The 14,277-nt window shown below is 42.0% G+C and overlaps 4 protein-coding genes across 4 annotated transcripts; all 4 read right to left on the reverse strand.

Moving 5' to 3' along the window:
- Positions 1-3,281: 3,281 nt before the first annotated feature.
- LOC139457967 (tRNA wybutosine-synthesizing protein 5-like) lies at positions 3,282-4,445 on the reverse strand. Its single transcript, XM_071239305.1, has one exon. The coding sequence runs from the start codon at positions 4,443-4,445 to the stop codon at positions 3,282-3,284; it is 1,164 nt and encodes a 387-aa protein (XP_071095406.1).
- A 4,775-nt stretch (positions 4,446-9,220) lies between these two features.
- Positions 9,221-10,663, reverse strand: LOC139469620 (bifunctional peptidase and arginyl-hydroxylase JMJD5-like). Its single transcript, XM_071251844.1, has one exon. It carries the CDS (start codon positions 10,659-10,661, stop codon positions 9,504-9,506), a length of 1,158 nt encoding a protein of 385 aa, XP_071107945.1. The 5' UTR covers positions 10,662-10,663; the 3' UTR covers positions 9,221-9,503.
- Positions 10,664-11,448: 785 nt separating this feature from the next.
- LOC139457979 (serine-aspartate repeat-containing protein F-like) lies at positions 11,449-12,882 on the reverse strand. Its single transcript, XM_071239311.1, has one exon. The coding sequence runs from the start codon at positions 12,880-12,882 to the stop codon at positions 11,449-11,451; it is 1,434 nt and encodes a 477-aa protein (XP_071095412.1).
- A 304-nt stretch (positions 12,883-13,186) lies between these two features.
- Positions 13,187-13,602, reverse strand: LOC139457990 (rhoptry surface protein CERLI2-like). The gene is made up of 2 exons (XM_071239316.1): positions 13,240-13,602; positions 13,187-13,201 (listed from the first exon to the last, which is right to left on the reverse strand). The coding sequence occupies exons 1-2, from the start codon at positions 13,600-13,602 to the stop codon at positions 13,187-13,189; spliced, it is 378 nt and encodes a 125-aa protein (XP_071095417.1).
- Between the last annotated feature and the right edge of the window lie 675 nt (positions 13,603-14,277).

Genomic DNA, 14,277 nt, shown 5'->3' on the forward strand with positions numbered 1-14,277 from the left:
GTGTGAGTTCTGTAGAAACCCCTTGTTTGGGAATTGCACCATGCCAATGTTGGTCATACATGTTTGTGCTGAAACACTGTAGTCACAAACGCCAAACATTTTGACAAAGAAATAGTGAAGTTTGTGTTTTTAGAGTTGAACTCTCACACACTTTTCTGTCCAGAATGTAGAATGTCCTGACTAATACTTGTGGTTTGGTGGCTCCAGTGATGATGGAAGTGGTCATCCTTTACATGACTATTCCAGGATCTCCAGGCCATGGGTTTGAACCCAGTATCATACATGGGCTTGATCAGACTACTTCTTTCTCTGTTATGTTATACAAAATTCACTCACTCACTCACTCACTCACTCACTCACTCACTGTCATTTATTAAGTGAACCATTTGTAAATATTATACAAATGTTTTTGAAAAAAAATACACTTGCCAGCCTTTTTTTGTCTGATATCCATTGTCCATCTTCTTCCATTGGTGTATATTTAGTTAAATATGATTGGGTTTGTTATGACCATAAGCTCCTGTTTAATTGAACAAATAGACAGTCACAAATAGACACATTGGAGGAAATTGTTATGATTCAGATTTGATTGTTGTGTTGATTCATGACAGCTGAATAAATACTTGTTGGACTGGTGGTGCTCCTAAACATGAATATGTAAATAAAGATTTGAATGATGATGTTTCTCTTGTTGTGTTTTGAACAAAATAGATGTTGTTAAGACTTAGAACCAAATAAACTAAGAACTAGAAAAAGGAGTAAGTGTTTCTATGTTGCAATTATTAAAAACAATCTACAATTGCCTAAAAATATTCATCATGATATATGAGATTGTGTTCCCTTAAAACTTAAAATTATTAACAATTTTGACAAGGGAAAACATGTTTCTTACAACTCTTTCTCAAAATTTGTTTAATCAGATTACAACATTGTAGGCCTCAGAGTACAAGATGTATTAGGGTAGAGTTCAAGATGTATTAGGGCAGAGTTCAAGATGTATTAGGGCAGAGTTCAAGATGTATTAGGGCAGAGTACAAGATGTATTAGGGCGGAGTTCAAGATGCATTAGGGCAGAGTACAAGATGTATTAGGGCAGAGTTCAAGATGTATTAGGGCAGAGTTCAAGTTGCATAAGGGCAGAGTTCAAGATGTATTAGGGCAGAGCTCAAGATGTGTTAGGGCAGAGTTCAAGATGCATAAGGGCAGAGTTCAAGATGTATTAGGGCAGAGTTCAAGATGTATTGGAGCAGAGTTCAAGATGTATTAGGGCAGAGTTCAAGATGTATTAGGGCAGAGTTCAAGATGCATTAGGGCAGAGTTCAAGATGTATTAGGGCAGAGTACAAGATGTATTAGGGGGGGTAGTGAGGTAACCTTGTGGCGACATTTTGGAACATATTTATTTCACAAAATGTGTGAAGCTGAATTGGCAAACAGTTAAAGATGCCATACGGTCTCATTAATTATAATTTGCAGTCTTTATTTTGGAATACAATTGCACGCCACGCGATTGTATTGGTTTCATTAGTAAAACATTTATACGTGTACTGTTTTTACACAAGGAATCAATCAAAATTGCTCCTGAAATCAACAATATGACAATCAAAATATTTCATTCATTTTCAGAAGTAAAAAATGGAATTGAAGCTTTTAAATTTTAAGGATAATAAAATTTGACAAATCATGAAAGGGTATGATGTTTGAAAGCTGTTAATCACATCGGCTGGGGCTGCCAAGTTGCCCAAGCCAAGTCGCTCTCTATTTGAACTACCAATATGGCAGGGGCGTGATATGATGTCACAGATTGAAGTTTTACCAAGCAGTAGCGACTGGTAAGGTGTGGGAGGAGATGCCTAGCGACGGGACAGATGTGGTGGTGTGGTCACACGTGTAGCACCACACATCTGTTACTGTCATGACCCTCTAGTAGGATACCGAATCTGTTCAACAGTTAGCTTGCTATAGCGCTTTATTGATCACATCGACCCCGACCCAGATGGTCGGTAGACGAGGGAGGCTGATACAGAACTCATTGTAAGGAATAATCTACCGAGAAAAGACTCGCATATGAAAGCGATTTCAATAATCACTGAAAACCTAAAGTCCTTCCTTCCACCGAGATTATAATGCCATGTTTTTATCATAACGGATTTCTGCAGCGCAAAATCCCCTGGTTATAATGCCAATGGCAGTATTTTGCAGGAAAAACGTTCCAATTACATGGTTATAATGAAATTTTTAATGTATTTTTGCGTAAAAATGGCAATGTAGTTCATCTATTGGAGATAATTCCCTCTTCTGAAATAACAAGCTAAATTCATTGATCTCAATTGTTTTCACAGCTTATCCTCACAGAGAGAATAATTTTCTTTCTTAAAATAACAAATCAATTTGATGTCGATGATACTGTCCTTTTCGGAAATAATATCCGCAATCGCCGTTTTTCCAAACATTAAATTACAAAGATTATGTTCGAAATGAAGAGATAGTCCTCCCTGGATATAATGCCATATTTTCCACTGGACACAAGGCGGCATTATAAGCAGGAAGGTTGTATGTACAAAATAAAATATAAAGAGATGCATTACAGCAGATTCCCACGTTCCGTTTACAGATAACCGTTGCCAGCTGAAAATTATTGAACCACATTTACAAGCAACTTATTTATATTTCATAAATAAAATCCGGATTCGTAAAAAAAAAAATTGCTCATATAATTACCGCTCCTGGAAAAACAGGTTTCAGTTAGTGAATAATTTAAAACAAGTTTATGTTAAATATAAATGTACAATTATTTTTTTAAAATATCTGTAACCGCAAGCTTGATCATGTGGTGTCTGAGCTTAAGGATAACATTGCAACAATTTTAATATTTCATCCAGAATATATTTATATTATTACAACTATTCGATTTTTTTGCTTTTGACAATAATATCTTGAACTGATTTAAGAATTTATTTCCATGTTGATTGAGTCATTAAATTAAGAGTTGCCGGATAAAACCTTTTTTTCAGGTTATATCCGCGGGTACATCCTTTTCCTATGGATGACCGAAAAATAATTAACTAAGCTTAAGAAAAAATAACATTTTTATTTCTTTGGAGACGATTCATTACATTTTGTTCTGAACATATTCTATCGATTCCGAGAAGTTCCAAAGGGGTTCTGTCGTATATATAAGATCTTTAATATTTTGGGTGCACCAGTTAGACTTATAAAACATAGAAAGTTGAGGTAGCCATATGGATGGGCTCTGCCAGTGTCTGGTGCTCAATACTGCACTCACAGTTCGTCATGTCCTCCATAGGGGTTGGCGTCCATGGCTTCAAAGAGTTCCGGGTCTACATCCAGGTGTTCCTCAAACTGCTTCACGAAGGCCATGACGTCCAACTTCAAGAGGTCATCCCAGGCCAGGACGCCGTCTTTGTCCACATCGATGTAGTTTAGGATAGCGTCCCTGGCCCCATTATCTGCGCCTTTCGTTACCATTTCTCGGAGAAAAATATCTTTGCTCATTTCGGGATAATCAACCAAGGGTCTTAAAAAGGTTGTACTTGCCCGTCGGAATTCAGACATGAATCCGAACTGTTTGAACGGCACCGTCTGATGCGACGTGTCCACATTGTCACAGTCGGTGTAGTTGAACCAAGGAATGTGTGCAAACCATATGTTCACAGCCAGATTGCGGTTTCCAAAGGAATTTACCTGGTGGTACCACTTGTATGGAATGTACAGACAGTCTCCTGGTTCCATTGACACTTTAAACGTCGGAACCTGTTGCACCTTTGGGTATTTCTTCATATCGACCTTATCCACATCTATCTTGCTGTACACACCTTTAGCCATCCAACCGCTGTCTTCTATCTCCGCTTGGAACTTACGGTCTACGATCACAAGATCTTTAGTTCCGTCTAGTAGACAGTTGAAGTTCTCCATTTCGTCTAAATGTAACACTGACTTAGTACCCCCACTGCTGAACCACAGCACCACCGTTTCCATGACGTTCTGGAAGCCGCCACATTGGATGCTACGAGGTATGGACATGTCGTCACGCATGTCATCGAGAAGATCATGAACCATATACATATCCTTGTCTTTATACACGCTGAGAAACTTGCTGAGCGACATCGTGTTGATCCCGGCATTTCTCACCTCCTTCTTATACTTTTCCACCTGAACCATCTCTTCGCCGAACTTCTCCTTCATGTAGTCGTCCGTCCATCTTTTGAAAGGCTTGAAATCAACATTTTTCAGGATGGATTTGAAATGAACTGGCTTACCACCTCCTTTCTGATACTTTTCATAGAAGTCTTTGGGTTCTGGAAATTCGGTTATTACCTCTACGTCCGCCGGGGTCGTATGTGACCCAAATGGTTTAAGATGTCCCGGAAGATCAGAGGCTGAGGCCACGAAGAAGATAGAAGTGACGTATAAAAACTGATCCATTCGGAATGAAAATGAAAACCCGTCTTCTAAATAAAGAAACGCCACAAGAGATCAGTATGGAGACACACTCCCACTGGAACACAATCCAGGATCCTGTAATGCTTAAACGCAATCACTGCGTATATGCAACGCAACTTTATAAGGCCAAAGCTTGAGAAAATGTTAATATCCCAGCTGGCGCCGAAGTCGCATTCTCATGCACACTTATTTATTTACGGCATTGATATTCATGTTCCCGGGCGAGCGTTACAATGTAATCAGAATGCGTGTGACGGTGTGGAATACCGTCAATATCGGTGACTAATATTTTAAACTAGGTACGTATTGCATGCCAGGTTAGAAGTTTGCTGGTAGGTTTGGAATTAGAAATATTTTATTTATTTAAACAGTGAGTGAACATTGATACATGTCCATTTTTTCCAGTTTTATTATAGATTTATTTTTTTTAAAAACATTAACACTTACTGTTTTCATCTTCGAACTTCGAAGTATTAAGTATTAAGTATTGAAATAAATATTTCAATTTTTCCTGAAGAAACATGTTTCTCTTTGTTAATGTCTGTGGCAGCTGGTGATACAGTAATTTGGAGGACTACATTTTAGCCATGCCTAGCTTGATGTGAAATATCAATCTGCATTATGGCTGTTAATCAACATGTCAAGTTATTAAGAAGTATATTGGTGGGTTGGTAATTTGATCAACACTGGCACCATGCTTGGGGATTCTACATCACAGTGTAATGTGCATTACCATCTTGATTTTTGAATAACGCCGCAGTCAGCAATTCCAGATATGTGACGGCAGCCTGTTTGTTTGTTGTTTAACGCCGCACTCAGCAATATTCCAGCTATACGACTGCGGTCTGTAATTAATCGAGTCTGGACCAGACAATCCAGTGACTGACATCATGAGCATGAATCCACGCAATTGGAATACGATGACATGCATCAACCAAGCCAGCGAGCCTGACCACCCGATCCCATTAAGCGCCTCTTACAACAAGCATAGTCACCTTTTACGGCAAGAATGGACTAGTCGAGTCCGAACACACAATCCAGTGATTGATATTATGAGAAACGACATTCGCCGTCTTTGTATGATGACACTCGATCAACCAAGTCACCGAACCTGACCACCCGATCCATCAATCGCCTCTTACGACCAGCATTGACTGCGGGGGACCTGTTCTGATCCAGAATGACCATGGGGGTGTGTAATCCCAAAGATGATCTCAATGACGCCACCTAAATTCAATACGTCAACGCCAGAGAATAATCAGTCTCGGATATTTAAAGAAACAGATTCCATAGAGCATAAAGGTTAAAATAATGATGAAATTATTTGAATGGATCACTAAATATCGGGTGCTCGCGAAAAGGGAAGGCATATCCTGCTCTACAGGCAGCACCCACCACTCACATAAATTTCATAGTGTCAGTGAGTAAGGAGGTGTGAAGACTCCATGTATAACAGTAGTATAACTACATTGTATACTATAGTTATCAGGAGTAGGAAAACATCTTGTCTCTGAAATGAAAATATTTTACAGAAAAAATAGTTGTTCAATTAAAGTTAAACACAATATGATAAGGAGGAGCCTAGACACTCTATTCATTTCCAGGGGGCACGGGCTCGTGGGTGTCACTGAAGTGGTAAACGTCTGAGACCTGCATCACTTCGGGCTTTCCTCCCACATCAAGCTGACACGCCGTGATATAACTTGAATATCTGTTTAAAGCGACGTTAAACTCACTCACTCACTCACTCACTCACTCTTCATTTTCATATGTTGCTGAAACTGCAGTAATCTAGACTTGCCATTTATTATAGACTTGCATGGGCTGTATTGAATATATTTGACAGGCGAAGTGAAGCACATCAAGCAACGTGTCATATTTAGTAAATTCCTCCGAATGTCTACCATAACACTTCTGCAATGACGGACCCAGACCTTTGATGGCGAGACCTTGATTGAAAGTCAAACATCAGTAAAATGTGTGTTTCCGTGAAATTTGAATAAAATGTACATGCTCTACTAAAGTTGCTAAGCAACTGAGGAGAAATAAGCTAGAGCAGGTGGTATATTGTTCCACATGAAGTGGGAATTCACCATAGGAAAATCGAAACCATCCCTTTTGTCCTACAGCTTGGTACATAGGCTGTAGTAACCATGAGGAATCAGACAGACATTGCCATGGTAACCAGGATGAATCAGGCAGACATTGTTATGGTAACCAGGATGAATCAGGCAGACATTGCTATGGTAACCAGGATGAATCAGGCAGACATGGCTATGGTAACCAGGATGAATCAGGCAGACATTGCTATGGTAACCAGGATGAATCGGTTAGACATGAGTGTGGTAACCAGGATGAATCAGTTAGACATGAGTGTGGTAACCAGGATGAATCAGGTAGACATGAGTGTGGTAACCAGGATGAATCAGCTAGACATGAGTGTGGTAACCAGGATGAATCGGGTAGACATGGTTGTGGTAACCAGGTTGAATCGGGTAGACATGGGTTTTGGTAACCAGGATGAATCAGGCAAACATTGCTATGGTAACCAGGATGAATCGGTTAGACATGGGTGTGGTAACCAGGATGGATCAGGTAGACATGAGTGTGGTAACCAGGATGAATCGGGTAGACATGAGTGTGGTAACCAGGATGAATCAGCTAGACATGAGTGTGGTAACCAGGATGAATCGGGTAGACATGGTTGTGGTAACCAGGTTGAATCGGGTAGACATGGGTTTTGGTAACCAGGATGAATCAGGCAAACATTGCTATGGTAACCAGGATGAATCGGTTAGACATGGGTGTGGTAACCAGGATGGATCAGGTAGACATGAGTGTGGTAACCAGGATGAATCGGTTAGACATGAGTGTGGTAACCAGGATGGATCAGGTAGACATGAGTGTGGTAACCAGGATGGATCAGGTAGACATGAGTGTGGTAACCAGGATGAATCAGCTAGACATGGATGTGGTAACCAGGATGAATCAGCTAGACATGGATGTGGTAACCAGGATGAATCAGGTAGACATGAGTGTGGTAACCAGGATGAATCAGGTAGACATGAGTGTGGTAACCAAGATGAATCAGGTAGACATGAGTGTGGTAACCAGGATGAATCAGGTAGACATGAGTGTGGTAACCAGGATGAATCAGGTAGACATGGATGTGGTAGCCAGGATGAATCGGTTAGACATGGGTGTGGTAACCAGGATGGATCAGGTAGACATGAGTGTGGTAACCAGGATGAATCGGGTAGACATGGTTGTGGTAACCAGGATGAATCGGGTAGACATGGTTGTGGTAACCAGGATGAATCGGGTAGACATGGATATGATAACCAGGATGAATCGGTTAGACATGGATATGATAACCAGGATGAATCGGGTAGACATGGATATGGTAACCAGGATGAATCGGGTAGACATTGCTCAATGTGACGCGGGTCTTAGACTTTGTGCTGGGGTGGGGCTGACAAACAGAGGGTCCTCATTAGGGTGACTATGGGAGTCGAACACACGATCGACAGATCCTGACACAAGCTCCTTCCCAGCGCGTGTTGGTAACATCGCTGCCGTCAGTGTGGACGCGGCCATTACAAGAATCTTGAAACTTGCCCTCTAACCCCAAATGTAGTAACGTTTATAAATACTTTTGTTTATGTCTTTGGGAATGCAATCATAGTGAATTTTGAAAAGGTTTACGACTGACCATATTTCCCAGATTAATTTATCTTTTATCTGTTTGATCAGATTGGTTCGAGATTGCCGACGAACGGAAAATCAACCAACTTCCCCCTTACATGACTTCATAGTTGTAATGAAACTGAAATTCAAATTGACAAACAAAGAAAATAATTTAGCACGGGTAAGAGTAAATTTGGCGTCACGGGTTTGTAAACATGACGATCTGTCGGTTGCGTGTTCAACTCCAAGCATGGTTGTGGCCACCTATCACAGTGAGGGGCTTTGACTGGAGGCAGCGTACATCGTGCTCCACGAACGGGATATTGCTGTGAGGAGCTTTATTCGCACACAACGAAGGGACGTAACACCGCTCACTGCGAGGCCTTAGATTGCCGGCCTAAACCCTTTCCATAATCATGCGAAATCTCTGCTAAAAGCAGAGACAATTTAGAGACTCCGACTCTAACATAAGCATGTGTTTTTTAACCACTATCAACTAGTGATGACACCAGGTGTTCATATAAGGTGAGCGCCCGGCGGCGCCCAGCTCAAGACATGGAGCGGCAAGTCAAGAAATTCTCATCCACTTATCTAGAATAACACGTTTTGAAAGCCTTACTTAGGTTGTTACTCTGGACAAACAACTTTTGAGTCGCGTGGCGTTCTTTGAAATATTTGCAGGAAGAACATGTTCAACTGTGCCTCAAAAGTTGTGAAATGTACACACCATAGGCTGGTCTCTTCTATTTCTAGTTCAGGTGGGTAAATCAATGTAAAGGAATTGGCTACATTGACGATATCAGATCATCGATAAACCTGAAGCTGAAGTTAACCTTCTTGGCCAAATTCCCTTGTTTTGATTTTGCCAATCCGAGTAGAAATTACGATTCATATGCATAAAAAACAGATCAGATATTTCGCAGCCTGAAACTAACGTCGGCATGAATTGCTCATATACTGAATAATCCCACTCTCCGTAAATACATGTATGTTTATTTTCCAATATTTACTAATGTAATGATGATTATGTAAGGAACCTCTAAGCAATATAAACATCCTGTATATGAAAATTATGATGATCATAAGTTTATTAACTTTGGAGAATCATTACATTATAATTCTAAAACTGCGCATGGTGAGAACACAGCAACAGTTCATTCGTGCGTTACTTTCGAAGTCAAATAAAATGAATACTGTTGTCATCTTTACCTGTTCAATAACTTTCCTTTTAAACATGAGTGTTAGAATATTCATATGTACTAGATATTATGAATGCGCAAGAATAGATAGGTGTTTTTTCCTGTCGTACTCCGGGCTACAGAATAAACGTCTTGTCTGCATTGCTGAACATGATCAAAGCTCATCGTGACCGAAGGACGCTTCCCGAATGTCATCAAAGAAAGTTGGCAGTGTCGTCAATGAGCTACCATAACGCTTTATAATGTCTCTGGCATCAATCTGAAACAGTTCGTCCCATGACAAACTTGAATCTCCATCTCTGTCAACAAAATCAAAGATGGCGTCCTTGTCGTCTGCTTCTGGTTTCACAAGTGACGCCATGAACGCTTCTCTGGAAACATTCGCCATTTCAAGAAGATCGCTGAGGAAAAAGATATTCTCCTTCCGAAACTTATTTACAAAACCGTATTTATCAAACGGAACTGTTTGTTCGTTTAATTCGACATTTTGACAATCAGAATCATTGAAAAACGGTAGATGCGTAAACCAGAAATTTATAGCAAGGTTCCTGTTACCAAAGGAATTAACTTGATGATACCATTGATACGGAATATACAGACAGTCACCTGCTTCCATCGCTGCTTTGAATGTTGGAATTTCTTTGATCCTGGGGTATTTGTACATATCAACACTATCAACATCAGCATGACTGTACGATCCGTCCATTTTAAACCCGTCTGCTTCGATCAACTCCTTATATTTCCGGTCGAAAAACACCAGATTCTTTTTCCCGTCCAGTAGACAGTTGATGTTGTCCTGCGAGTCGTTGTGAATGACGGACTTTGTTCCCCCGCTGCTGAACCAGATGACGATGGTCTCTATGTGGTTCTGATAGCCTCCACACTGAAGGCTTCTAGGAATATACATGTCTCCGTACATGGTCTTCTTAAGATCCTCAACGAGGTAGATGTCCTGGTCTTTATATATTTCCAGGAACTCCCTCAGCCTCTTAGAGTCCATGTCGCCATTTCTCGTCTCCTTCTTTCCTGCTTCAAACGCCACCTCGACTTCGCCGAATTTTGTCCGTAAGTAGTCATCATCCCAGAGTTGATATGGAGGGAACACGACATCCTTGAGGACAGACTTAAACATTACTGGTTTCCCAGGTCCTTGGAACTTCTCGTAGAACTTCTGGGGTGATGGGAACTCTGTCATGACCTCGAGGTCATGCGGGACGGTGTGGCTTCCAAACGGTTTCAGATGACCAGGAGGGTCATCGGATTTGACGGTCAAAACACAGACAAGGAGAGCACACACTCTTACAACCTCCATGATTCTCGCTGCAGTGATGTACAACTCAGGATATCCGGATACGCATATCTACGTGTGACAACATGGTAGCGACGGTAAACACCTCTATTGATTGCTGTGACAGATGTTTGGTCTCGTACTTGTTCTCATTGTGTTATTTCGTGGACAGTTTATATAAAGTGGCGTGTATTTGCACTGACTTCATTCTAAAATATCCCGTTATATTTCTACCTGTTATTTTAGTCTTTCAGTAAACAATTTCGTAATTATTTTTAATATTTAGTATTTTTGTTAGGATCGCTGAAGTGTCAGAAAGTGTCCTATTCTTGCACCCTTGTAGTTGCAGTAGTGGCGGTGGTGGTGGTAGCTTCTTGATATTCCATCTTTCAGAAATTTCAACTTCCAAGTCATTCATACCAACTGGAACTTGTGAGGGAATCCTTGTTAGGGGTTAACATGAATCTCAGATGGATAAAGTGTCTCAGGGCTAGCGTGTGTTCATCTCCCTCTTCGCACCGCGAGTGTTGGGCGTAAATACGGCCCCAGTGGTTGAACACTGATTGATACCTGCAGGCCAGATGTTGCGTGTGGTTTGTGACGAATGATACAGGAGATAAATGTGTGAATAAAGTAGCAGTTATTTTTAGATGCAGTGGTGCTGCAAATAAAGGAGATGGAAGAACGCACACAAGTCGTGCCGTGTGTTGTTGTGGTGGCCTATCTGCACTTAAATCTCAATCTGCAATTGCTAACATTGATATTATTAACGTGTTTTTAATTGTCATGGTTTAAGTGAACAACATTCTATCTATCCCGGTTTTCCATCTACCATGTCGTCAGTCACCTGGTTTCCATCTACCATGTCGTCAGTCTCCTGGTTTCCATCTACCATGTCGTCAGTCTCCTGGTTTCTATCTGTCATGTCGTCAGTCTCCTGGTTTCCATCTGTCATGTCGTCAGTCTCCTGGTTTCCATCTACCATGTCGTCAGTCTTCTGGTTTCCATCTACCATGTCGTCAGTCTCCTGGTTACTATCTGTCATGTCGTAAGTCTCCTGGTTTCCATCTGTCATGTCGTCAGTCTCCTGGTTTCTATCTACCATGTCGTCAGTCTCCTGGTTTTCATCTACCATGTCGTCAGTCTCCTGTTTTCCATCTACCATGTCGTCAGTCTCCTGGTTTCTATCTATCATGTCGTCAGTCTCATGGTTTCCACCTACCATGTCGTCAGTCTCCTGGTTTCCATCTACCATGTCGTCAGTCTCCTGGTTTCCATCTACCATGTCGTCAGTCTCCTGGTTTCCATCTACCATGTCGTCAGTCTCCTGGTTTCTATCTGTCATGTCGTCAGTCTCCTGGTTTCCATCTACCATGTCGTCAGTCTCCTGGTTTCTATCTGTCATGTCGTCAGTCTCCTGGTTTCCATCTACCATGTCGTCAGTCTCCTGACTTCCATCTACCATGTCGTCAGTCTCTTGGTTTCCATCTGTCATGTCGTCTGTCTCCTTGTTTCCATCTACCATGTCGTCAGTCTCCTGGTTTCCATCTACCATGTAGTCAGTCTCCTGGTTTCCATCTACCATGTCGTCAGTCTCCTGGTTTCTATCTGTCATGTCGTCAGTCTCCTGGTTTCCACCTACCATGTCGTCAGTCTCCTGGTTTCCATCTACCATGTCGTCAGTCTCCTGGTTTCTATCTGTCATGCCGTCAGTCTCCTGGTTTCCATCTACCATGTCGTCAGTCTCCTGACTTCCATCTACCATGTCGTCAGTCTCCTGGTTTCCATCTACCATGTCGTCAGTCTCCTGACTTCCATCTACCATGTCGTCAGTCTCCAGGTTTCCATCTACCATGTCGTCAGTCTCCTGGTTTCCATCTACCATGTCGTCAGTCTCCTGGTTTCTATCTGTCATGTCGTCAGTCTCCTGGTTTCCATCTACCATGTCGTCAGGCTCCTGGTTTCCATCTACCATGTCGTCAGTCTCCTGGTTTCCATCTACCATGTCGTCAGTCTCCTGGTTTCCATCTACCATGTCGTCAGTCTCCTGGTTTCCATCTACCATGTCGTCAGTCTCCTGGTTTCCATCTACCATGTCGTCAGTCTCCTGGTTTCCATCTACCATGTCGTCAGTCTCCTGGTTTCCATCTGTCATGTCGTCAGTCTCCTGGTTTCCATCTACCATGTCGTCAGTCTCCTGGTTTCCATCTACCATGTTGTGAGTCTCCTGGTTTCTATCTGTCATGTCGTCAGTCTCCTGGTTTCAATCTACCATGTCGTCAGTCTCCTGGTTTCCATTTACCATGTCATCAGTCTCCTGGTTTCCATCTACCATGTCGTCAGTCTCCTGGTTTCTATATATCATGTCGTCAGTCACCTGGTTTCCATCTACCATGTCGTAAGTCTCCTGGTTTCCATCTACCATGTCGTCAGTCTCCTGGTTTCTATATGTCATGTCGTCAGTCTCCTGGTTTCCATCTACCATGTAGTCAGTCTCCTGGTTTCCATCTACCATGTCGTCAGGCTCCTGGTTTCCATCTACCATGTCGTCAGTCTCCTGGTTTCTATATATCATGTCGTCAGTCACCTGGTTTCCATCTACCATGTCGTCAGTCTCCTGGTTTCCATCTACCATGTCGTCAGTCTCCTGGTTTCCATCTACCATGTCGTCAGTCTCCTGGTTTCCATCTACCATGTTGTCAGTCTCCTGGTTTCCATCTACCATGTCGTCAGTCTCCTGGTTTCCATCTACCATGTCGTCAGTCTCCTGGTTTCCACCTACCATGTCGTCAGTCTCCTGGTTTCCATCTGTCATGTCGTCAGTCTTCTGGTTTCCATTTACCATGCCGTCAGTCTCCTGGTTTCCATCTACCATGTCGTCAGTCTCCTGGTTTCCATCTACCATGTCGTCAGTCTCCTGGTTTTTATCTGTCATGTCGTCAGTCTCCTGGTTTCCATCTACCATGTCGTCAATCTCTTGGTTTTAGTGAATTACACAACTACCGTGTCAGTCGCTCACTCACTCACTCAAACGATCACTCATTAAAACACTCACTCAAACATTCACTCAAACACCCACTCAACCATTCCACCAATCAATACTCAATACCACCCAAACCCCTACCCACTCACTCACTCACACACTCACTCACTCACTCAGAATCCTATTGCTGATTTGTCAGTCAGCCACTGTCGTGCTGTAGTGATGGGCAATGATCACTGTCCTCAGCATCAACAGCTGGTATCCCCATGCAGTGTTTCATACAGGCTGATGCTGCCTGTTGTTACGACTCCATCTGAAACGGATGTGCGCTGCCGTCACGGGAGACACGTTGAGTCAAGTCACATCCTTCATGTACATCTGATGTGGGATGTGTCAACCCCCGGTATCAATAACGCTATTTACATGTTTAACATTGTCTCGATACAAAGGAGTTTACTTATTCAGAACTATTCTACTATTGGGATTGATTGTAATGCGTAAATGCAAGTATACATAAACACCTGTTTCTGCCTGATCCAAAAAGCGACAAAATAACCTATGTTTCTTCGGAGAACCTTCCATAGGCGAAAACAGAGTGTTTTCACTTTAATGTAGAAGGCAGTGGCAATTGTTATTCACGTCACAGTAGAAAGACAG

Source organism: Haliotis cracherodii, unplaced genomic scaffold, assembly GCF_022045235.1.
Source record: "Haliotis cracherodii isolate W230 unplaced genomic scaffold, xgHalCrac1.p SCAF_1, whole genome shotgun sequence".
Taxonomy (NCBI): Eukaryota; Metazoa; Mollusca; class Gastropoda; order Lepetellida; family Haliotidae; genus Haliotis; species Haliotis cracherodii.

Coding starts and splice junctions, on each gene's coding strand:
- LOC139457967 (XM_071239305.1), bottom strand. CDS start 4,445: ATGGATCAGTTTTTATACGTCACTTCTATCTTCTTCGTGGCCTCAGCC.
- LOC139469620 (XM_071251844.1), bottom strand. CDS start 10,661: ATGGAGGTTGTAAGAGTGTGTGCTCTCCTTGTCTGTGTTTTGACCGTC.
- LOC139457979 (XM_071239311.1), bottom strand. CDS start 12,882: ATGACAGATAGAAACCAGGAGACTCACAACATGGTAGATGGAAACCAG.
- LOC139457990 (XM_071239316.1), bottom strand. CDS start 13,602: ATGGTAGATGGAAACCAGGAGACTGACGACATGACAGATAAAAACCAG.